This window comes from Siniperca chuatsi, linkage group LG22, assembly GCF_020085105.1.
Source record: "Siniperca chuatsi isolate FFG_IHB_CAS linkage group LG22, ASM2008510v1, whole genome shotgun sequence".
NCBI lineage: Eukaryota > Metazoa > Chordata > Actinopteri > Centrarchiformes > Sinipercidae > Siniperca > Siniperca chuatsi.
Window position 1 is genome coordinate 4,326,944 of NC_058063.1, and position 26,728 is coordinate 4,353,671.

General features: G+C 41.1%; 1 protein-coding gene across 7 annotated transcripts in view; it reads right to left on the reverse strand.

Moving 5' to 3' along the window:
* sorcs2 (sortilin-related VPS10 domain containing receptor 2) overlaps positions 1 to 26,728 on the reverse strand; it is a 367,111-nt gene that overhangs the window by 32,821 nt on the left and 307,562 nt on the right. For all 7 annotated transcript variants that reach the window (XM_044185095.1, XM_044185097.1, XM_044185091.1 and 4 more), the window contains exons 8-10: positions 23,695 to 23,784; positions 3,849 to 4,028; positions 1,436 to 1,582 (exon numbers count right to left, since the gene is read on the reverse strand). In XM_044185095.1, coding sequence (XP_044041030.1) covers positions 1,436 to 1,582; positions 3,849 to 4,028; positions 23,695 to 23,784 — 417 coding nt within the window. The remainder of the gene's footprint in view (positions 1 to 1,435; positions 1,583 to 3,848; positions 4,029 to 23,694; positions 23,785 to 26,728) is intronic.

The following is a 26,728-nucleotide window of genomic DNA, read 5'->3' on the forward strand; positions in this document are numbered from 1 at the left end:
CTTTCCAACACCGGATTAAATGCAGATTGTGGGCATTAATCTCCAATACACTTCATTCAGACATTATGACAAAGTGCTTCTGTGCATACAAGAGGCCATTACTCCCAGCCAGACTCTGTCAGGTGGAAAGGTAATGGATAAAGTGTGTGCCTGATAGAGTGACACATAAGATCTAGCATCTGGCTTTTTCTAGCTTGGTGACTTATAATGTCAGTGAGGTGATGTGTGTTTGAAATAACGCTGTCTCTCTGACCGATAGACGTAAAGATGTGAATCCAGGAGAGCTGATTTTCTTTGCACGTCGTTATGTTGAGGTATGGACGAGGCCAAAGAGTAGGTCAATATCAGAGCCAACAGCCGTGTGTGTGTGTGTAAACAAGTCTTGAGCTGATGTCTCCCTTCAAATCTGTCAGCTGATTAGAGTGGTGGTTCAAATAAAGGATCAGACTCGCTCTCCCTCTACAGAGGTGTGATGTATGGATGTCAGACTGCGCCTGGGTAGGAATATGGTGGATAGGTAAATACCACTGGTAGCAGTGCAACTCATTTAACGAGAGATTCGCCCAAGGTGGGTTGATTAGCTCAGCACTCTGTGTTGTGACACATTGAAATGCTACTAAGATACTAATCGGTGGATGTACTGCATTTACAGTATAGTGCTAAATTGGTCACATAACATTAAATAGTGTGGTCAGTAATCTAGCTAGCAAGCCATTATGCTAAAATACAGTAACCTGTTGATGTTTTATAGTGTGTTGTGTCTGAGCTGACTGTATGGTAGATATATTCTGTTACTATCCAGACAATTAATGGCAGCACAGAAATAGTTGCAGGCCTCTCTCCTCCACACAACTCAACACAACACAGTATCAAGGGGTTGCTTACTGGAATAGCATTTCTGGGAAATACACATATTTGCTTTCTTGCTGAGAGTTAGATTTCACTCTTATATCTGTCTTTTAAATATGAGGCTACAGCCAGCAGCCGGTTAACTTAGCTTAGCACAAAGACTGGAAACAGGGGACACAGCTAGCCTGGTTCTGTCCAAAGGTAATAAAGGTTTGACTCATGGTGATTTAAATACAATTTCAAGAGAATTTGGAAGTTATTTTATTCTATTTCTATGAACTATTGCCCATCAAGTCAAATTACACACATAGCGAAACAAAGTACACAACTCTCATTGGCTGTCAACTGACTAGCTGGTCAGCTTAATTCAGCCAATAAGATTCCTCAGTTTTTTCACACTGTCTGAGTTTGTGGTTGCTCCGCCCTATTGGAAGCTGACTTGTTGTCACACAGTAATTGCAATCTACTGGCAGTAATGTGTCACATTATAGCTGTATTGCGGTCACACACTCACTATTTCAACTCAGGTAGCAGAAGAAATAAAGAAAACAAAGGAAAAGGGATTTTTTGCGGGGTCAGTACTTACCGCTTTGCAGCTGATTGGCTTGCCATTCATGTCAGTAGTAGGTGGGGCCAAAGGTTCCCAGTCTCGTCCTTTGTTATAGGTGATGAGAGTTGTCACTTTGCCATTGATCTTCTGATTGGCCAGGAAGACTCCTTTGATTCCACGTACCTGGGAAACAAGGTGGATTTATAACAGCTAAGGTTAACTTTGCAAAAGTGTATCTGAACTGGTCATTTAAAGTGAGCCTATATAACTTGCTGAACAGTGGCAACTGTGGCATTTCTCACAGTATCATGGGAAATGCTAAAATGTAGTGTTAACAGTAGCACGAGCAAAGAAGGAGCACAAAGCCAGTGAACTGACTCAGTAATGTCAGTTACACAATATTCATCTAAAGTTTGCTAACATTAGCTCACAATAGCCACCATAAGCTACTGGTCATACCAGACCATGTAAGGCTGCAGCAGTAAAACTGCCGTGTGTATTGAAACAAACAAGGGTACTTTTTAAAAATTGCTTATGAATTGAACTTTTCATTTGTAAGAGGAAGAATGTGTTATTTATTCTTTCAAAAGTTCCATAGTTCCACTTCAAATTGTAATTTTCCTAACATAGTCACAGAATATTGGATGAGGGGAGAACTGGATTGTAACTTTACCTTGAACTATACAGCTACATTTAGAATATTACCCAGAACATAAGAGAGCGTGCCCTTTAACTGTCAGCAGTGGTTGAAAGCTGATTACCCACAGCGCGATATGTTACGGAGCAATGCATGGTACTTGGAGGCTGAAAGGGAACCACTGACACAGAAACTGCAGGGCTGTAAAAGTTTAATTCACTGAAATCAATACATACTGCATGTTTTTTGCAGCTTTGAGGTTGTTAGCTACAGGCTCTGAAGTTGAAACATTAACCAGCAAGACGATGATGAAGACAACACAGAAAGACATTTAAACCAAGCCTGGCAGCATGTCAGACATGTCTCCATCCGCAGACTCCCACAGCTCCCTTTGCTATCTATTATGTAGCGCTGATGTTTATAGAGTGAAACAAGGTAATTGTTTAAATCAAAGTACATAAGCCTGCTTGTATTCTCTCTGGACTTCTGGCTTCTCTCCTTTCTGTCTGCACTTCTTCATCTCTCCACTACTGTTCAGCACTTCATCTTCTTCTCTTCATTTTTTTGCTCCTTCTGCCTCAAGTCTTTATCCATCCCCTCTATGTTGTTTGCCCTTCTAACTCTATCTACAGCATGCGATGAGAGTGCAGCCTGGAGCGAGGGATGAGAGAGGAGGAAATGAGTTCTGTAGTGAGGGCCTTTGCCTACATGATCCACCGCCTCTTCTTTTTCCTCCAACACTTCCTCTCTCCTTCTTCCTCCTCTACTTGTTGATAGATGGATCCTACTTGATGTTCCTGCGCCCATTTATCTAGAGGCTTGCCAAAACACTAAAGTGACACAGAGATGAACAATAGCTTGACTGCTGGAACATACAGAATGAAAGGAAGGCAAGGCTAACATGGGAGTTTCAAGATCAGGCTCAGCCACCACAACACTTCTGAGTCCTTAAACAGATGTCTTCATATTTAATGTAAGATTGTTTTCAGTAAAGTGAGACATCAGTGGCTGAATGCACACAGTTAATATCCATTTAGGTGGAGGCAACTTATGCATGTACCTGCATATTTTTGGAGACATAATCATTGTGTCTACTGTATAATTGACCGTTTGCTAAACCCCTGCCCCAAACAGTGATTGTCCAATGATAACTTAGCAACCGTAACCAGGCACGACAGGCTGGCCAAGCTTTGGATTTCTCCACATAACGAAGTGCTGTGCATGGGTCTGTAGATTGAGGGATACTCTGCACTTGTTTGGAAGGTGTAGCATTTCTCCACAACAGTTCCAGTTTAGGGAATCGTTAGCAGTTCTGTCCTGCTATTTATTGGAAGTTTTCACTCCAGCAACTCCAGCTAATGTTATTCATTTTTAAAGGTTTACATCTTCAGTGGGAACCAATAGGTTTGTGGGTGAGTGCCACAGACAGGGTAGAAAAGTCAGAAAGAGACTAACACATTGTTGGTTTTGGTCTTTTAATGGAATTTGTTGACAATAAGAAAAATAAAGATTACTGACAGCTTTATCTTTTAGGCATGATTAAATGGTTCTTTTTCATGACGTGGTTACATCCACTTAGAAGTGTTTCACACTGATTGGCTGCTCTGGACTCAGAGAGAACACTGTGTGGAGGTGAAGAGTCCCCAGAGGAGACGGAGCTAACATTTAGACCCTACTTGGATTTGGACTCAGCTGTGTTCACAAGGCTTTACATAGAATGTTCATGTATTTTGAAACTGAAGTTTGCAATGTACTCTATGGGGCCTTTGTCCATGGCCATAAATAATGTCCCACTCCTCCACCCCATCTCACCTCAAGTATGTCGATGAGGACATTCTCCTCTGGCTGCTTGGTACTGCGAACATTTTCCAGGACGATGGAGTAGTAGACGCCCTGGGGGTCCGACTGGTACAGGTTATATGTGTCTGACTGGTACCACTCCTGGAGGGCGAGGAAGACCTGGTTCTCGTCCGTACTCACTATCTGAACATCCTGGGGGCAGAGATTGAGGGATAGAGGGAGGAGAGAGAAGGAGAAGTGGGGGGTCAAAAAGGCACAGTATTTTCTGAATCAGTAGTGTTGAGAATGAAAGAAGAAGAAGAAAAGGAGAGGAGAGAATAGAATATTAAGCAGTAAAGCAGCAAAGTCTGATTCACAGAAACATTTGACGGTAACTCACTGTGAGCCAGGGAACATCATCTGATAAATACAGAGCTACAGAGTCACAGAAACAAACTGGGGGAGATAAGAGAACGCTTTACCCATCGAAAAACTGTTTTTGGCAGCTTAGAAAACTTGTTAGGTGTTCTTGTCAAAGCTCGTGAGCATTCGATGCAAATGGATTCATCACTCATGAAAGACTGTAACGACTGCGCAAAGAGCGACTCAGCACTTTCTCTGTGTTAGTGATTACATTAACATAACATTTGAAGATAAAGCCATCAGACCGCGGGGGAAAGTGCCCAAGAAGGTGTGTCTCTAATCATTGACACTCTGCCATCTTGCTCAGAAAAAACACTAGGGCTCAATTACCCTTGGATTTATGGTTGTGGCAGTACTGAAAGCTGTGCACTGATCTTCATATTCATAAATGTACTGTATCCGAGTCACCCAGCAAGCTGTGCACATATTGCCAGGAAGACAATTCTGCTACAAGTAAAAAAAAAAAAAAAAGGAACAAAGTTGTACTCATGGGTGTTCAGTTCACTCTTTCGATTTCTTGGCCCAATATCCCTATGAAGGGCTAAGGTTAGGGTAAGGGCTCCATTTATATTGGACAATTCTGCTCCACATGCTTTATGTCAAATTTGTTTACCTACAAACCTACCTCTAACCCTAGAGCAGGCAGCTCATGCTTCTCACAAAACCTCTACTGAGGTCAAAACAACACCACGACACATAACTGGTGGACATAACATATTATCATTGCCATGTGCAGATACTGTAAAAAGAAAGCATTTAAAAAATGTTATGATTGTAATCTGGGGTTTTGCAGACTCATTTGATATCAACGTTCTTGTCTGGTAAAAGGGTTGCAGTTTCTATGAATGACTAATGACACTTTAATCAGTCAAGCAATCAGTCACTGACCTGATCAACCGACTAAACTACCAACCTACAGTACCTGCCAACAGACTCAACAATCTCTACAAATATTTGCTCCGTCTCCCATTCGTTTGGTGAATTCAGGAGTGCGTTTCCTGTCTTAGTTCACCTTTGACCATGTGAATCCGCATGGTTGACCAGTAGACAAGTCATTGTTCTAACTGTGTACCGTCACCTTATTCGGTTCAATAACACACTGCAAGACTACAAACCACCACATTGCATTCATAGACTATTTAAAGTTTCTAATTGGTCTGCTCAATATCTATTTATTACCTATTCTTGTGACATCACATCTTTTTGGTGCACTGAATGCTTATGTGACTGTACAGTAGCAAGTCAACCATTTAACTAACCCTCCACTCACCTCACTAATCAACCATCTAACTAATCAACAAATCGACCAAACCAAACTCACTAAATTATCAACAGCCTTCCCAACCAACTGCATTATTAGAAATCAAAGTAAACTAGAGCAGCAAGATGTTTTTGGTCTCAGCCCTGTTGATTCTCTCTCCTTGAAGCCAGACAATTGAACAATGTTTTTTTACACCAAAAGCATGCAAACACTACTTTCCCAGAGAGAACCTCTGTTCATAACAAAAACAGTCCATGTACACCTGCAAAATGTGGTACCCTGGTTGTTACTGAGAACAGCAATACAGCTGAGAAAATGTGTATGCTCCTGAATTCCAGTGAAAATGTTCTTCCTGATAAACAATATCTCCCATTCCTTTTCCCATTCTCTCTTCTCTGATCTTTCAATTCTGGATCACTTTGAAAGCATTATGCAAATGACCAAGGTGGCTATTACACAGAGGATCCACTCTTATCTCTTAGGGAGTGTAACTGCACTCAAATACAAGTCTGAGCGATGACAACCAGTAGGTGAGTCCTGCCAGTCAACAAATGAACAAATCAACCAACCTGCCAACAGCCAACCAATCACTCTGTAATAACATATTACTATAATTTCATGAAAGTGAGTCATTTGTTATGCTAACTGTCACAGGCAAAATAACTGACATTTTTGTATCACACATTACCATGCAATACTGACTGTGAATGAGGAAATAAATGTGCAGTCGCTGTAATGACAGCATCTTGTTTGAGTTGAAACACAAATATTCCACCTCATTTACTTTTCCTTGCACCTCCCCCTCCATCTACCTTTCCTTTCTCCCTTCTTCTATCCCTCCCCTCCATTAAAGCACTGTGCTGTAGCCTGAGTAGATGGCTGACAGCTCAGCTCAGGCAGCAGTTAGGAGCTTGAGGAGGAGTTGGCACTGGGAAGTGTGCAAACTTCAACTCCTGATACCTTTTAACATTCAGAGTCAGCCCTCCACCCACCAGTGTAGCTAAAACATAATCCTACGCTACAGAAGATGTGTCGAAGTGAGGACATAAATACATGCAGACAACACTGAGTGAACATGTGTAAACCCAGCACATTTTAATATGTATATATGCTTATACATGCTGTGTTTTCTTTGTATTTATATGATTTGATCAGCTTTTCACATGAGTCAAGCCCAGGGGTTAGGTCGGAGTCCTTGGTTGGAAGACCCACAGTAAATGACCAAGCCGAGAGGTAGAAGCCAATAAATTCCTTTTTGTGGTACTGCCCTAGTCTTAACTGTGCATGCAACAGGAACCCAAGAAGGCTAAAACACGACCAGACCATTCCTCTCTGCATACAGTAAGGGCAAAAGGCATTGATGAATCTTGAGAGAACCAGCAGGCCAATGAGTCCAAATATAGGTCTGTAACTAGAACTTCCTTTGTTCCCATGATGTTACAGACTGTGGCCTATGTTGCAAATTGTGATTATTCACTCTTGGATGCTTGGTGGGAACATCACTCATTGACTACCCTGTCACTCACTCAAGAGCAATTTTTGATATTTACATTTACATTCAGTAATTATCTCTCCATATAGTAGTTTTTATTGCTATTGGCAGAGTTTGCAATTCCTGTGCTGGATTCAGATTGCCTAAGTAATGGTAAATGGACTGTACTTGTATAGAGCCTTTCTAGTCTTCTGACCACTCAAAGTGCACTGATGTGTGCAGAACTGCCCATCAGTACAAAGAAACTAATTAATCATTCACATACACTCACACACCATACACTCACACACAGCCCTCTGGAGTTATTTGGGGTGAATAATCACAATTTGGGGTTCAGTGTCTTGCCCAAGGACACTTTGACATGTGGGATTCACAGGAAAATAATGCAGCATGGCGACTGCATCTGCAAAGTGCTATTTCACCTCACTGTTTACTGTTTACTCTCTTACAGGCATATCAGAGCTGTATTAATTTACTGCTAATGCAAACGCAACATTTTCTATAGCTGTTACTTCATATTAAAAGCATTCAACTGCCGAAACACAGGGTGGCTTTTATTGTGAAGCAGCCACAGGAAACACAATATATTTGTCACTGCTGTTAGCACTTACTTTTGTAACAGTCATTTGTGACGGTTTTGGGAAACATTGACAAACAATGTCGTCCTGTCAATGGTGGCTTCAAATATATGGCTTCAATTTTTGTTTTTTAGTTTAGTTTAGTGGAGGACTTTATACTATACTAACGATGAACGAGCTGAACACAAAATGACAGAAGCTGATAGGTTACATACGTGCTGTGGGAATGGATTTTGGATATGTGATGTGATAGGTAAGACCAAATTGATAAACAAAGCAAAACTAGGGACATAATATGGATTAGATGCAATGTCTAACTTTTTATTAAGCTACAGTTCCTCTCTCTCTGCCTCTCTCTTTCTCTCTCAAACACGGCAGCCGCAGATGGCTGCCCACCCTGAGTCTGGTTCTGCTCTAGGCTTCTGCCTCTTAAAATTAAGTTTTTCCTTGCCGCTGTCGCCAAGTGCTTGCTCATCGTGGGATTTGTTGGGTCTCTGTAAATAATATTATAAAGAGTACGGTCTAGACCTGCTCTCTAGGAAAAGTGCAATGAGATAACTTATGAATTGGCACTATATAAATAAATTGAATGAATGAATGAATAAATCCCATCTGCCCAATCTGTCTTTACCTGTGAAATGCTTGCTCCTAGGCCTGCAGTTTTCACCTTAAATTTACAGATCAAACACAGTCTCACACACTCTGTTTGAAATATATGAATCCATTACTGAACAGGATTAGGATGAACGGCAGCTGAAAGAAGCTGTTCGACGCACTCAGCGAGCAGACGTATGAAAACACAAACTTAACTGGATGGATTTGGTTGGTTTGGAGATGAGAAAAGACAGAGATGATTCAAAGAGGTTGCTTTTGTAAGCTATGGCATGTACAATAGTCATGTAACACTGCTTGTGAATACAATTAAGGCAGTTTGTCAAACTGGTGGTGGAAAGAATCTCCAAAATGAGCATTAGTTTCTTACAGTAACCAAAATCTGGAAACTACAGAAATGTTCTGAAGAACTGAAGTCAATATTGAATTTTAGGAACTTTTGATACTTTTAACAAATGTGTTCTACAATCAGAAACTCTACAGATGGTATGATGGCAGGAATAGTTAAAAAAAGAAAAAGTGCAAGGATTGGAATAGTCTGCAGTCCAATAGTTGAAAATGTGGCCCCATCATCAAACAGTCCACTTTGTCTTGAACTGGATCCCAATCCACCTTAAACTGGTTGACAAACTGGTGCCAGGAGCAAAAATACAGAGCCAAAATGTAAACGAATGCTGGCAAAAAAAAAAAGAAAAACTGCTGTGCTAAACTTTCTGCAAAATGTAGTCTAAACTCCAGCATACCTGTATTCTCTGGTACGTTACTGGAGTCAGTGGCATTTGAGCTGGGCATTTACATTTCACCATAGCTAAAAGAGCTACATGTAGCATGATAAGGGCAAGGGAAAGACAAATGGTCATGGGAAATCTCTACATCTGGCATGACAAGTTGTGTGTTTTCCAAATGCCACCTGTTTGGCTTCAAGGGCATTGTCCTTTACCCTCCGAAATCCTGACTTGAAATTGCAGGATATTTCTACCAGTGTCTCTCTTATTAGTGCTGCATCACTGAGTACCCTCTGAAACAAATACCCTCCATCCATCTCTGTCAGGGCCAGCAGGGCCACAGTCACCCCAGAGACATATCAGAAAAGTGAAATATCAGAGATCCTGGGTCCTAGAAGCTGCATGAACCACTGGAAGCAATAACAACCTACACTCAGCTATTTGGGGTCAAGCTACTTCCCTTGACCCCAAACTCAGCATGGTGTTAATAACACTAGAAAGGCAAAGACAGTAAGAAATAATGAGATGGTGAAAGCTAAAGCTCAATTTACACTTGAATAGAAACTGTCTGGGTGTAAGTACCATATGCAGGGCAAAAACAAACCTCAATAATGAGTGAAAATAAGCATTGTGATTAGTCAGCTGTAAACACAGTAGCAAAAACCCACACTGTGGTATGAAAGCCAGAGAGAATCAAATAAGACACAGGAGCTGCTACAGCAGAGTGGAGGGCGAAGGTGAATCAAAGGAAGCGTGAGGTGAAAAGGTGAAACAGATGTTGCAGCACTCTACTGTATGTTTTCATTCATCTTGTCTTACTTTTAATATATTGTGTTTTATTGATAACATTATCAAACGTGCTGAAATGTGAAATAAGATGTTCTGTCACCTAAAGACATATGTACATGTATTAATCAACTTATACTGTATATCCTAACAGTATATCATCCATCTTTAATGATCATTGTGATTTCTTTTGTGTTCATTTCCCTTGGTGTTATACCTACTTTCCCTCAAACTACCTTGTTTATATCTATTTATGATTTCCCAAAACTCAGATGGCAGGGAACGTGCCTGTCCTGATTTCTTTCACAACATGTTGACAACATGTCAACAGAACAAGAACTACTGTAAGTAAGGTGGCTATCACACTAGCAAACATATAAGGAAATAGAATAATTTGGAATGTATTTGTATAGCACTTTTATCTAAAGAGCTTTATATTTTGCCTCTTGTTCACCCAATCACACACACACACTGACACCAAAGTCATTGAGCCACGTATCCCGTATTAACTTCGACAATGAATTCATCTAAGGCATCAACCTGTCTCTTAGACCCCATTCCAACGTTTTACCCTTAGCACTTCTTTACTGGATATGATCAATCTGTCTTTATTAACAGGCTATATACCACAGTCCTTTAAAGTAGCTGTAATTAAACCTTAAAAAGCCCACTCTTGATCCAGGGGTTTCAGCCAACTATTGACCTACATATAACCTTTCCTTTCTCTCTAAGATCCTTGAGAAAGCAGCCGCCAATCAGTTGTATGACTTTCTAAATAACAATAGTTTATTTGAGGATTTTCAGTCAGGATTTAGAGTGCATCATAGCACAGAGACAGCACTGGTGAAAATTACAAATGACCTTTTAATTGCATCAGACAATGGACTTGTCTCTGTACTTGTCTTTTTAGATCTTAGTGCTGTGTTCGACACCATTGACCATCACATCCTATTACAGAGACTGGTACATTCAATTGGCATTAAAGGCATTAAATCCTATCTATCAGATTGATCACACATGTTAACGGTGAGTCCTCGGTGCACGCCAAAGTTAGTCACGGAGTTCCACAAGGTTCTGTGGTTGGACCGATTCTATTCACCTTATATATGCTTCCTTTAGGCAATATTATTAGGAAACACTCCATAAACTTTCATTGTTATGCGGATGATACCCAATTATAACTATCGATCAAGCCAGATGAAACTAAACTTAGCTAAACTTCATGCCTTAAGGACATAAAGACCTGGGTGACCTGCAATTTTCTGATGTTAAACTCTGACTAAACTTAAGTTATTGTGCTTGGCCCCAAACACCTCTGAGACACGTTATATAAAGATATAGTTGCTCGGGATGGCATTGCCCTGGCCTCCAGCAACACCGTAAGGAACCTCGGAGTTATCCTTGATCAGGATTTATCCTTTAACTCCCACATGAAACAAACTTCAAAGACTGCTTTCTTTCACATTGTACTACTATGTAACATTGCAAAAATCAGGCACATTCTGTCTCAAAATGATGCTGAAAAACCAGTCCATGCATTTGTTACTTCTAGGTTGGACTATTGCAATTCCTTATTATCAGGCTGCCCAAATAAGTCCCTTAAGACTCTCCAGTTGATCCAGAATGCTGTACTCACGGCAAGTGTACTCACAAGAACTAGGAAAAGAGATCATATTTCTCCAAAATTAGCTTCTCTGCACTGGCTCCCTGTAAAATCCAGAATAGAATTTAAAATCCTTCTTCTCACCTACAAAGCTCTTAATGGTCATCATCATATCTTAAAGAGCTCATAATACTTGATTACCCGACTAGAACACTGCAAATGCATGGTTACTTGTGGTTCCTAGAGTCTCCAAAAGTAGAATGGGAGCCAGAACCTTCAGTTATCAAGCTCCTCTCCTGTGGAATCAGATCCCAGTTTGGGTTCAGGAAGCAGACACAATCTCCACATTTAAGAGTAGGCTTAAGACTTTACTCTTTGATAAAGCTTATAGTTAGGGCTAGCTTGGGTGAGTCCTGAACCATACCTTAATTATGCTGCTATAGGCCTAGACTGCTGGGAGACTTCCCATGATGCGCCTCTTTCCTCTCTCCTCCTCTCCCTCTCCATCTGTATGTATTTTTATCCCATTACTGCATGTTACTAACTCAACATCTTCTTTCTCCCGTAGTTTTGTGCTTTCTCGATTCTCTCCTCTCTCCTTCTGTTGCTTTCAGCAGGTATTTCTGCCTCCGGAGCTGCAGAGACTGGATCTGTGGTTGTGGGCCACCTGCTGCCCCCGTGTTCCTGCTCGACAACTGCTACTACAGTTGTTGTTATTGGCGCTGTTACTATTATTGTCATTATTATTCCTATGACTTTCTGCTTGAGGTTTCTGCCTCTTAAAGTATTTCTGATTCTGATTCTGATTAATAGGGAGTTTTTCCTTGCCACCGTCGCCAAGTGCTTGCTCATGGTGGGATTTGTTGGGTCTCTGTAAATAATATTAAAAAGAGTACGGTCTAGACCTGCTCTATAGGAAAAGTGCAATGAGATAACTTATGTTATGAATTGGCGCTATATAAATAAAATTGAATTGAATTGAATTGAATCCCAGCCAAGCCAAGTATCCTTGGGCAAGACACAAGACATGTCCACAAGTCCAAAGATTTCTGACCAAATTCATGCAAAACCTCAACTGCATCAACCGCAGTTGTACTTTGAGTTTAGTGCTAGTTTGCTATTGTTGACAGCCATTTTTAGCATACATATGAATATGAGAGCCCATATTCTAAACACGTTCAACACAGTATGAAACTTAGACTTCAAGCAAACATAACAAGCTAGTAATATCAAGTTAACAAAGAACTTAGCCGTTGCTTTTTCTTGGCCAAAGTTAGGTTAGGATAACATTAAAACCTTAGCTTCACAAGCCTAAACTGAGGCAACTTGAACTGTACCACTCACTAGTGACATTTGGCTTCAAGGCATTAAAATGATCATAGCAAATGACCTTCATTTTGGTAAGTCAAAGGCGTAGATTTACACTCACTCTATCAGAAGGAATCAGTGTTCACGTTAAATTACAGAATTTAACTCTTAAACTCTTCATTAAATTCACCTTAATGGGGCACCACCCTTCGAAAAAGGAAAAATTTCTAGCCAATTAATGAATTAATTTAGTCTTGATCTGAAGGTCACTGCAGAGTTCTTGACTCAAGAGTTCTGTACAGTGACCGAAATACTTCATACACACAAACCACAACAGGAGCACTGGACTGTAGCCTGCAAGGACAGACATGGTGCAAAGCGCCTGCCTCCTCTACCTTCACATCGGGACCTCCCGCTGGCCAACAGGTTTGACATCCTGGATATGCAGGACTTTCCTCCACTGGAGGGACGCTCCCTTTTTCCAGCAGTCTTCCTCCTCCTCTTGCCGCAAGTTACTGAAAGAGGCCGTGATCAGGAGAAGCTCTGGAGGTCTCATTCGTCCTCAGACGGATGCTGCCCCCTCGCCGCAGCAGTTCCCGGCCACAACTATCCCAGGGACAGCTGATGGAACTCGGCGGTCACTCTACGATCACCGACTCTGCCTCCTCTCATCCCCCCAACTATGCTGATAATTGGAGATTCCATAGTAAGGAATAGCCGCTTCGTTAATGCGGTCACACAAGCTACGACCCCCGACATCCTCAAAAAGCTCCCCGGACTTCTGGCTGCACTCCTGACGACTATCACGAAAATCATAGTCCATGTCGGCACCAATGACACCGCCAGTCAGCAATCGGAGCTGACGAAAGCAAACTTCATCCACCTCTTTGACCTGCTCAACAGCACCTGAAAGCATGCTTTCATTTCGGGTCCAATTCCTACACTGGGTCGTGGAATTGAAAGTTTTAGCAGGATCCTCAGCCTTCATAACTGGCTCCAGTCTGTCTGCAGCACCCATGACGTTGGCTTTATTCACAATTTTAACTTATTCTGGGATCGTTCTTCCTTGTTTGCACGAGATGGCCTCCACCCAAACAAGTCACAATAATACCTTCGAAAAGTTCCAATCTGGCTTTCGTCAGCACCACAGCACTGAGACAGCTCTTCTCAAAGTCACTAATGACCTGTTAATGAATGCAGACACAAGCATGTGTTCAATTCTTGTGCTGCTGGACTTAAGTGCTGCCTTTGACACAATTGATCATGGCATTCTTTTAGATAGACTGAGGCACTGGGTGGGCATACCTGGCACTACACTAGACTGGTTCTCATCTTATCTGTCCAATAGAAAATTCTGTGTCAGCATTAATAACTTCATGTCATCCTTTTCCCGTATCAAGTACGGTGTGCCTCAAGATTAAATTCTGGGACCAATACTGTTCTTTTTATACATGCTTCCTTTGGGTGATGTCATCCACAGACATGGTATTTCTTTTCATTGTTACGCGGATGACACTCAGTTTTACCTCCCTGTCAAGCCCACTGACCTGAGTACGTTGAGTTCTCTGCAGGACTGCCTGTCTGACATAAAAAATTGGATGTTGATACATTTTCTTCAGCTCAACTCAAATAAAACTGAAACTTATTGGGACCCAACACATCACTAAACAAATACTGCCATCTACTGGTAACCTGTCACAACATATCAAGCCTGTTGCAAGAAATCTTGGTGTCCTGCTTGATAGCAATTTATGTTTTGAGCAACATATCACTAAGCTTGTCCAATCATGTTTTTATCACCTCAGAAACATTGCAAAAAACCGATCTATTTTAAATCTTAGTGATGCAGAAACTTTTGCACATGCTTTTACCTCCTCACGCCTCGATTATAGTAACAGCCTGTTCACTTGTCTTAATCAAAAACTGACACGACTGCAGACTGTACAGAACTCAGCTGCTAGGCTTTTAACCAGGACCAAGAGGTACGACCACATAACACCTGTTTTAGCCTCTTTACATTGGCTCCATGTCTGTTTTAGGATTGATTTTAAGATCTTGTTGATTACTTTTAAGGCTCTTTATGGCCTGGCTCCAGACTATACTTAATACCTTATGAACCTTCACGCAGTTAGAGATCTTCGGGCAGGGGTTTTTCTGTCTGTTTCTGAGTCCAGGATGAAAACTAAGGGGGACAAAGTTTTTGCCACCAGGGCCCCGAGGTGCTGGAACAACTTGCACGAAGAAATTAGGTTGTCTGAGTCAGTGTCTTCGTTTAAGTCTCTTCTCAAAACGCATTTTTATCGGATAGCATATCCTGATTTTACCTGAACTGGCTGTTTATTTTATTCCTTTTGTGTATTTTATTTCTTTATATTTAATCATTCACTGTGGTATTTTATTTTCCTTGTTGTGAAGCACTTTGTACTTTGTTTTGATAAGTGCGCTATAAATAAAGTTTTATTATTATTATTATAATTAAGTTCTTTATAAAGGAAAAGTTTATTAAACTACTACCTACACACACAATAAACTACTAACTACACACACACACACACAACTTATAACTACTAGACACACAAATGAATGGATAAATGCAACCATGTATGAATGATATGAACACAGCGATGAACCATTAATAAATGAAATGAGGGCCATTTGACACCAGATGATGCAGTGAGTGATTATTTTGGCAAGCGGTATTAACTTGTGTAAACCTTCTTTTATACAGTCTATGGTGTTAATACTGGAAACCTTTAGTTGGACAAATCTTTAATATTTAGGCTACCATTGAAATCCCCTTTATGCACCGTTCAGCAGCTCAGAGGTTTTGGGAATCACAAGTGAATCGGACTACTTAAGATCATGATAATATTGAAGTGAGATTGTAGGCTACTCCTGACCTAACGCTAAATTACTTTTAGTACTATATAGCATCAACCCCAATATCACAGGAAAAGTCTTTTGTTTCACCTGCGTTTTAGTTGACCAGGGGAGAAGTTTCTCTGGAGGGGGGGAGGAGAAGCAGTACTGTGGAGCGATCTGAGTCATACTCGGATGCATTCCGTTCCATAGACAGTTGTGGTTACTGATGTGTCTCTCTGGCTCGTGTGCACTGTGGAGCTCCCAGGAGCTCGGGCGTTTTTGGGCATTGTCGGTCCCACGTTGTGATCTGGCTCAGGTCGGCTGTCTCCTTTCTTCTCGTTCTCAGCAGGCAGCAGGATGATAAGGTTTTCAACATAATGCAACATGTGCATTAGCGTCTGCCAGATGAAGTTTGTTACGGTTCTAATGGTGGTATCATTAGGACGCAGGTACTGCAGCAGACTGGAGCAAGCTTCTTAAGTTGGAAACAGTCTCTCTTTCTCTGCAGGCACCATGTGGCTGGGTGCGCAGGAACCAGAGTTTCTTTCTGGTATGACTTTTTTTGTGTTAGGACACAGACTAGTTGCTGGATATCGGCGGCCAACACATTCGGTGCATCTCGGGGTTCGGTTGCTCTGCAGTCATAGTGCCAAAATATTAGCAATAACGTTGCTGTCAGTGAGCTTATTTGCTAGCTAAGGAAAAATCCAGCACATAGACGGCACCTTTGGGTACATGAAACAGGTTATTTACTGCTCATTTTTAATATCATGTAGCAACAAAACTGTGACAACAACACAACTTTATGCACAACTTCCATAACTTTATGGAACATTACTACATTTTTTTCATGGTGGTTTTGAGAGGCTATGCATCCCCACTAACCTGGTAAGTGAATACAGCGAGTCATTCCAATTTGCTTTATGAAACAGAATGGCACCCGTACCCTGAAACTCCAGTCCCCAGAGGAATCATGACGCCTGCCACAATGTAGGGCTATTATGACAGCGATGTCATACGACTAATACACATATGTTATTTAATTACTGTTTGGCTAATAGCGTGAGTTTCATTACAATTGTTTTGTTTATCACATCATTATCATTTGTTATTCATTATATTATTTATTATTCAAATTTCAACGGAGGGTGCGATGAAAGCTTTTGCAAAGTCGAAGAACCAGGCCTGGTTCTGATACACTGGCTACTTCACATGACACTTCACACAGAAAGATACTCCTGATATGTAAATATGTTTCTACTGAAAAAAGTATTTTATCTGATATTGAGAAAAACTGCTTCTTGCCAACCAGTACCAGGTGATGGAACTCCTCATCACCTGTTTACCCCTTCAATGGGCACTGTGAGCACAGCTCCAGGTCCCCCTCATTACCAGGCAGACATAAAACGGTGCACCTCCTACTTTCATTCCAGGGGGCTCTTCCATACTCCACCATATAAATCCTTTCCAAATCGGAAACCTGTTGCAACCCTGTATCCTGGGTTTTCCACACTGGATTGATCATTAAGTTCCTAAAGTATAAAAGGCTCATTGAAAATTTCGGAACAATCCTGCAAGCAGTCCATCATTTCTGGTCCACTATGTAATTTCTCATACTCGTGTTGGAAGCTCACATACAGTCATTCCAGGTTTCTTTTAAAACGATTAAACTACATTGTTACCCCCTTCTCCTTGCAACATTACTGAGACTTGGTACAGAATGGTGTGAAGAGTGGCTTGCTCATTTCATTTAAAAGTGGACAACATCTGATGCCAGATTTCCCCTGGCAGTCAACTGTGACATAATAGCCTCTTCAGTGTGCTCACCCTCTCTTAGCAGCGTTGAGCTCATTTCCTTTCACACTCTAACAGATCCCATTAATCATTAAAACCCTCATCATGCTCCATTCTGTAAAGAGGTCTTTGATACAGTCGACCCACACATTTTACCTTTCACAGAGACTTCACTGGCTTCTGGGTCCGGTCAGCTTCCTTTAACATACCCTCTTTAAGATAAGTTCAATACTCTAAGTAATTATAGGCATGTTTCCAAATTGCCTTCTTGTCAAAGCTGTCATTTCACAACACTGAAAAATCAGGTGTCAGTGGTCACAAACTGACTTTGATTGTTGAGCCAATATAGTGCTGTGAAAAAATAAACCAACACATGTTTTGTATCAAATCTTTTTTTAGTTTGATACGTACTGCTACCTGGACAGAGCCAGACACTGACAGCAGTATAAGTTTTCACCTTCTCTGGACTACTCTGCTTTGCAATGCCAGCAATGCCTTTGCTCCTGAGACTGTGTAATACTATTTTCAATTCAATTCAATTCAATTCAGTTGGGCTTTATTAGCATGGGAAACAGATGTTAACATTGCCAAAACATAAACAGAAGAATTATGATATTAAAATATATACAGATAGTGGTAAGATAATAAAATAATAATAATAATAGTAATAAATTGTACACGTGCAGTTAAAAATACAAATACAAGTAAATGAAAACTACATAAACATTGCAACATCTTTTTTATGAATGTGAGCAAATGTGATAAAATTTTTTTGGAGAGTTGGCAGGTGTTAACATGTGAAATAGGACAGTAGTGCATCATAAGGCGTTGATGCGTGTCAACCTGTAATGACCCACATCAAGACACCATCAGTGTGTGGACTTGGGTGCAGGCGTTTTGACACGCATCACATGGCGTCAGTGTGTGTTGCCCTTCAGAGGTACAAACCTGCTGCCAGATGTATAAACACTGTGTACACACAAAAGACATGTGTACGCCTCTTCCCACGCGTAAACGGGTATTTATAAAGAAACAATATGTGGTGACAATGTGCGCATCTCAGGCTGACTGCAGTCTACACAGCGTTCTGTAAAATGTCAATCAAGGGCGCATTTATGAACTTTGTTTTAAATTATTTATGAGTGATGAATCATTCTTTTTAATCACATTCGAGCCAATCTTTCCCAATGTCAAAAATCTTTTAATTTTACCCTGAATAGTGAAGCAGTTTGTAAAGTCTGTTTTAATATGAGTTCTATCAATTAATCATTGATCATCCTTCTTGGCTGCTGACCCTATGTTTCTCACATCTTTCCAGTCATACTCAATAACCAGCCTGTAGGAAAAGTAGAACAATTTAAAGTACGTGGGCACAATCATTGATCAGACCCTGACTTTTAATGAGAACTCAGAGAGCATTTTTAAGAGAGCCAATCAGCGATTGTTTTTAATCAGGAGCTTTGGTGCGAGCCAACACATACTTGAAATGGCATACAGAAGCCTGGTTGACAGCATTTTATTATTTAACATAGCAGCATTGTATGGCAGCCTTAGTGTAAAGAGCAAAAACAAGCTCTCTGAAATGGTTAACACTGCAGAGAAGGTGACTAACAAGTCACAACAACAACTTTGCATTATACAGCATTTGACAGGGCTGTACACAGGAAGGCTAAACATATAACTGCAGATTCCTCACAGCCACTACATTCAGGGGCGATTTCACAGAGAATGAACTGCGGCTGCTGTTAGCTCCATGAATTGTGCAGCTGAGTGCAGTTTGCCATTGTTTTGCGTTTGTTCAATGTTCATCTGCAGTTCTCTGTAGTGTCCCAGTAATATTTGTTCTTAAGGTGTACTGAAGCAGCAGATCCAGAACCATGACATGGTTCAGCAACGTTTGAGTCAAAAAATGTTACAAATGCAGTTGCAAGAACAAAACTTTCCACTCATGTGGAAGGAAATGTTTGATTTAAAAGAGAACTTACTCTAATTATAATCATAACTATTCTAATAATCTAATAACTCCCCCTGCTCTTCATTCTCTTCATTTCTGTCTGCAGGATGTCTCTTATTTTTCTGTGACTGTCACAGTGCGTAACCACCGTCTCCGTTTCTCACAGCAGCAGGTTTTATGTTGTTTTCCAGTTTCATTCCCTCATGGTGAATATCAGGTATTGTGCTGTCTCTGTGCCACCTGTGTGCATATGATATACTGTGATGCGCTGTTGCTTTGCCTGGCTACAATCACAGATGCCATGATCACTGAAAAGTCTGGGTGTAACGCCCCTGTATAAGTGCACTTCAGTAACTCTCTGAAGCTGTTAATAATTTCTCTCTAACTGCATGTGGCTGTTAGTGCTGGTGTTTGTGAATTGGACCTTGTTTTTCAATGAGGCTCATTTGCATAGAGAGGGGCCAATTTTGCGCCAAATGTCTGCATATTACCTAATTTACATACCTGCAAATAGCACCAGAGCACCGAGACGCGATTTGCCTGGCAGCGCAGTTAGTGGTGCAGTTCACCCTTTGCGGGTGCTTTGAGAATTACACGGTTTCTTTTTGTCGTATTTATGCAGGTTTAGCGGCCGCAAAAGCCGCACAATCCTTTGGTGAATTCGCCCCACAGCCAAACAGAACACTTTTTATCTTACAAGATTTGCTCTTTTTGTCATAGTTTTGGGGTTTTGTCCTGTTTCCTGAGTGTTTTATTTTGTAGTGTTCTCCTCTCCTCGGATGTCTTGTGGTTTTACTTCCTGTCTTTGTTTGCTTTCCCTCCAGTTTAGATTGTTGGCCCCGCCTTGATTAATTGCACCTGTGTCTCGTTGTCTCCCCTACCTCAGTGTATTTATTCCGGGTTTTTTCCATTGTTCAGTGTCAGTTCGTTGTCATGATCATTTGCATCAGCAGTGGTATGTGGTCTACATGTCAGGTGTGCTTCTCCTGAGTCTCTTGGATTTATTTCTGCATTTGCTTGGAGCTTGCCTGGACTTTTGGATTTTGTTTATTGCCTGCTCCTTGTCTGATTTGTTTACTTGTCTTGGACTGCCCTCCCGATTTGGACCTCTGCCTGCCTGACTATACGTGTAAGCCTTTCTCCGTACTAAATTAATGAACTGCATCTGCTCTGCCTCTAAGTCTGCATTTGGGTCCTATCCCATGTGTTCCCTGCTCTCTTGCGTGACATCCACATGACACTCTTGTAATATTTACATAACTTATCTGCTGCTACCTGCCCATTTGTACTATTGTTTATTATATTCTATATGTTTTTAATGGTGTGCGGTGTTATGTGCATTGTATGTACCTTTTACTGTACTTTGGGAGAAGCCAAAGACTAATTTCCACTGAGGTGGACAATAAAGTCAATCTAATCTAATACTATGCGATGATGTTTTACAGGTACATGTGATAAATTTGGATGGTTTTGGAGAACCTCGCCATCGCAACACAATCGGTGAAATAGCACTTCGTCGTTGCCATTCTTCACATTGACCGATCTCTCTCTCTCTCTCTCTCTCTCTCTCTCTCTCTCTCTCTCTCTCTCTCTCTCTCTCTCTCGTGGTGGAGGGGGCACACGTATCGATATGCAAACAGATGTTTAAGAGCGTTTCTATGTTCATTTATGGACTTATAAAACTATGGATTTATAAAACAGAATCAGGCGAACACACAGCTTTATAAATCTGACGAAAAAAGAACACGTCTGCATATTTCTGTCTTTGTGCGTACACAGTTTTAGTCGTGAATCTACAGAGTTTTATGCATCTGGCTCCCGGTGCGCATCAAGTTAGCTGGAAAATTTGAACTTCCTGACACTATTCTGATGACACTTGAGTGCCTTTCTCTTTCAAGAACTACCAGTGAAGTGCTGCTGAACACGACGCTCTAGCTGTTTCACTGGAGCTGACTGTACACTGTGGTTGTATAGTCTTACTTGGTTAAATAAAGTGTTAAAGACAGAGAGCTGATTACATCCTGGGTGATAGACAGGATGGAAGCAGAGCAAAACGGGACAATTATTACCTGTGATTTCACAGCCCAGCAAGCTGTATGGATGTGTTCGTGTGTGGTTAATCCATAACTCGGGTCAGGTCTCGCAGGACAGAGCCAAACTGCTTTCTCTGATGGCCTCTGCATTTTTCATCCTCCAGCCTTTGAATTATTCACAGTGGAAAAACATGGTGCTCGAACCCCCCCCACACACACACACTTCCCCTCCTCTCCTCCCTTCTGTCTCTCACTCCATCCCTCTTTTCTATTTCCCCCCTGTGTCGCTCGACCTAAAAGCTTCGCAACGTGTGACCTATCTGCTCACCCAAGTAAGAGAACACATGTAGAGAGAGGGAGACAAAAGAGAGAGCAACTAGGGCATACTTTAACTTAAAACACACACTCATACACAAACCGGTTTATCCACCGCCTTCCTGCCACACCTAATCAAATTGATCCCTCTCGTCTCTACTTGTTGGAAGGAGAGAGAGCGAGTGTGTGTAATTCAATCCCTTTCACCTTCCTTGAGGATCACTGAGTATTGTAGCTGAAGTAGTCAAGCAATTGAGGGATAAGAACTTTGTAAGTGGTGGGCTAGAGACAAACAAGAGTAATCCAGTACATTTCCTGGAGTGTGTGTTGGTGGAAAACGCACTCTACACAGAGTGTTAATGACAGTGATTGTCTTAAAGGTTTTCTTTTCTTAGTTTAAGGCTGAAAAATACATGAGACATCTCCCCAGGCCCCGCATTCAATCGGCGCGGTTCAATAGCACTCAGGCTGGTGTTGCACTAAAATGGCCCCCTTGTCGCCAGCACTGACAAAGATTCCTTGTCTTGTTTTGGAGTGGAGCTCATTTATTGTCTTCGGATCAATTCTCAGTGGTGAATATTTTATGGGAGCTATCGTGTATCAGGCCAGCACCAGGACTAATTTGGGTACAGGTACTGTACTAACATCTGACACAAACTAAGAAGTGGAACATAGAGGTAAGAGGGCTGTAAAGTTGCAGGTTTGAATCCCTAGTGAAGCAAAAGGAATGTATTGGCTTATTGGGGAACATGTGGATGTAAGTAAAGAAATGCTCACATTGTGCAGAAAAGTCTTAATGGGCAAATGGTCAAACTGGCTTTGAGTATGAACAGCTGAAGCTTTGTAAATGTGTAGAGGGGTGTTGCAGAAAACCGGGACTCAGCTTTGAAGGTTGAGACATCAGAGCAAGGCAACTTCTTTGTCTTCACTCATGGGAAGGCAATGCACTTTAATTCTCACCAGATGTGAGACGAGAGCTACAGATGTGTCCATCCATTCAATCCACACCGACTCAGACCTCTGTAACTGTCCAACCAGCTGTCCTTACAGCAGAACAGAAGGCGGTTGGCCACACTGTCTTCATCAAAAAGTCAATGATTAATGTTTGTTTTCAAGTACTGTGTAGGCTCTGAGACTTGTACTTATTGAGGCATTTATTTAATTTTCCCTTTCCACCATAGCTCTATATTGCCGTAGTGGAACTGGAAAGCTCTTTGTGACCCTGGAGACCTAGACTGATAGTAGAAAATATAGTGAACATATAAAAAGTATGAGATTTGTGTCATTGGAATGGCTGCCTGTGGAGACTGTGCTTCGCTAAGCACGTACACATGGAGCGGGTTATGTATTGACGCCGGTCGGTGTGGACTGATACATTTGTAGAGACAGAGGCCTATTTGTTCCCTGAGACGAATGAGTAATTGCTTGGGAAACATTTAAAAAAAAAAAAAAAAAAAAAAAAAAAAAAAAAAAAAAGCGTTGACAGCCCTTTAGTTATCTAAACTAATTCTGTTTCATAATCCTTAACAGAAATCTACTTTGACATGGCACATCATTCAAGTCTATGACATTTAAACCATGTCTCAAATTTCCAGCAACACCACATCTATACCTACTTATTATTGCAATATGGTATCTTACAATTCTTAGTGACCGCAGTTCTGTTTTATGGCAGCGTGTCAGTAATGGCACTGTGATGGATATTTTCAGAATGCAGCTGCTAAGTGCTGTTTTCTGCAAATATTCAACATTAATGTTCTAACCAAAAGCAACAAAATGGATTTATATTCGTTCAGTGTTTGAGTGAGAATTGTATTGTTAGTAGTGTTTTGAAGCCTCTGAAATACACCATTGTGAAACACTGAAACAGTCTGCTGCTCCTCAGGATTACAAAAAAATTCATTATGATCAATTTCAAAAATGTATATAAGAAAACACATGATGGATCTGATTGATCTGTGTGAACACACATGTAGTGTTCGGCATTAGCAATTTGTGTTGTTGATCTTCTTTTTGAAAGTAAATGGATTTGCAAAGTCTATTGTGTCAGCGTCAGAACGGTGCATCGCACACACCCAAAGTTTAGTTTGAAGGGAACTCAGCAGTGGAAGAAGTAACATTGTCGTGCTTTACCTTTGGCAAGGCGTACTTGGGAAACCTCATCTGCACGAACTCATTGCGCCGATAGGACACGTAGTGCTTGGTGCGATTCCCTGTGGTGACCTGGGAAATGGACAAAAAATCAAATAAACCAATCAAATAAGCATAAACCAGTCTCAACTTGGCAATTCCTCGCTATCCAAGAGTTAAAATCCACTTTTTTTTTTATTCTAGTAGGAGCTTGTGTCTTATCTCTACTTTTTATAGATTACTTTGCTCTTAATTTTTCAAACACACACAATTACACCTCAAAAAACTGTGGGTTCATTGCAAAAGAGCCAAAAAGAAGACAGAGGATGAAAGAGGAGAGGTCAGAACTGATATTTAATTATTATATGCTTATTTATTATTGAGAATAAAACAGCATGTGTGCAATGCTCTATTAACCATATTCACATTTTAGGACATTGTTTATGTCAGTTTAAATGAAACGCAATACTAGTTTGCAAATCGAGATTAAAATTGACTGTAGAGTTAAGATAGGGCATCTAGAAACTGCAACAACTGAATTCAAGGCATTTAATTTAGAAATGCTCTTTAAAATAAGATATTTAAATAATTTTTCCAGAAGACAGAGAGAACTAGAATTACCACCCTGCGGTTGTGTGTCTCTGCCAACCAGTCAAAGTGCAGTTTCCATCCACGTCTGTCCAGACTCATGTAATATATGTAGTGAAAACTTGGCAGGAATAAAGTGTAATTTCTGGCTAAATGGAAGTTATCACTATATTGATGATACATATGTATGATTCCAGTGAATATATTTTGTTGAACTGATTAATGAATGTAGATGTACTGGCTGAACAGGTACACATGTAGTTGATCACTATGTAAAGATGGACTCTTATAGAGTATAGCTACACAAAATGTGGTGCTTTTGTTTCCTCCTGGCAGTTTTAGATGTGAAGCCTCTCTATGAGCTGCAGGTGAAACTCACTCACTCACAGGATCATGATTAGCTAGGCGCACTCCGATTCGTTGTTTGCAGTCACATGATTCCGATGACGCTCGAAATTCAGAATGAGTCAGGAAGTGAAAGGCAGAATGGACGAGATAGAGGACAGCCCGCAATGTGCTAGTTATTGTGGCGTCCCAGTCAACGTGTGTGAAATCTGGACTCACCCAGTTCATTCTTAAGTTATGGCTAAAGACCTGTTTAAAGGTCACAATGACCTTTGACCTTTGAGTCAAAAGTGTCCCCTATTCAGTGTCCAACCAACTGTGAAATATGGTCACAATCTCCCCTTCTGTTCCTGAGTTATGGTGCTGAATAACGGCTAAAAAAGGGTTTTTCCAGGACATTATGATGTCACAGTGAGGTTGACCTTTGACCTTTTGGGTAAAAAATGTCATGTCATCATTGTATTCCATTAAACATCTGTGTGAAATGTTGTCACAATTACCTCACCAGTTCTTCAGTTAAAAACGTGTTTGTCAAGGTCATGTTGAGGTCACAACGACCTTTGACCTTTGAGTCAAAAGTGTCACCAATTCATTGTCCGACCAACTGTGAAATATGTCATCAATTCTTCAGTTATGGCCAAAAACGGGTTTTTGTGAGATCACAGTGACCTTGACCTTTCACCTTTGACCTCCAAATCATCAGCTCATCCTTGAGTCCAAGTAGACGTTTGTGCCAAATTAGAATAAATTCCTTCCAGGTGTTGCTGAGAGATCACGTTCACGAGAATGGGACGGACGGACAACTGGAAAACATTGTGCCTCCGGCCGCAGCTATCGCCGGCGCAGAGGCATAAAAAGACTTAATCTAACAAAAAATGAGGTAATCAGCAGCCACCACTGTGCATCTGTTGAGCTGAGGTGCAGAGTTCACCATCTGCTGTCGGTGACTCACACTGCGCTGAAAGGTAAATGCAAAAAATCCTCCCCCGCGCTGCACAGACCTTGGCATTCACCTCACAAACTGGGACCTGTGGGTAAAAGGCTGAATCATGCTGCCCCCCTGCTGAGAGCGATGATCAGAAAGCTCTGAACCAGAATACCCAAACAGCTGAGTCTACGTTTTAGCAGAGGAAGCTCGGTGAAAGAGACAGCGGTGGTGACTGACAGTGACTTAAACTGGACTTGAAAGTGTCATTTCCCAAGTAATGGGCTCAGACACGTGCGTAACACTTTCTGAAACACACTCCCTGTCACCGTTTAGCTTTTTGTAAGGTGAGCAGCGCTAAAACTTTTAGAGCTGCTGCTTTCAAAATCTGATGCAGAACTTTGTATTCAGCGCTTCTATTTTGGGCTTTGTGGGAAGAGCTTTTGTTTTTTTCTCTCTCGCTCTCGGATAGCTGAGTCTCTATGGTCTGTGTTCAGATTGAGCTGTGATTACAACCGTCTTTGTGATTGCAAGGAGCAGACTAGCACGGCTTTTCTTTATGCTGAACAGTGATGAAAAAGTGACGAAACAATGAAAGCCATTTTTTAAAATAAGAGCCCCTGAAGGAAGCCCGATCGACTGTGTTTTCAAAAGGAATCGCTTTCTAAAGAATGGCTGGTGAAGTGGGAGGAGATGAAGTGTGTGTGTGTGAGTGAATGTGAACGTGTGAGTGCCAACGCTAACACTGCGTTCTTAGCTCTGACTCAGCATATTTCTGTACTGCCTTAACATCTGATAAGCACCCCAAGGACCTGGCTGCACCACTAGCAAGTGTGTGAAAATATGTGTGTATGCATTCTCTGTGTACGGTGTAGGTTCGGTTCTGGAAGCATTTATATATTCATATCAATCTAGCAAATAATAACACAGTATAATGGAATTGGTTATTGGGTTTTCTAAATTAATAGATGTCTAATAAGAAATAGAAATGCATGTAAATTGCAGAATTATTAATGCACTAACACCACGTACTGTTAAAGTTTGGTTGAAGGGGAACTTATCAGACCCGAGGCACAAGATGTCATGTTAGCAGACCTCTGCAGTCTCTGCTGCAGGCTACATCAGCTGCTACTAGCATAACACACCACAATCTACAACCGAAATGTCAGTGGTCGAGTT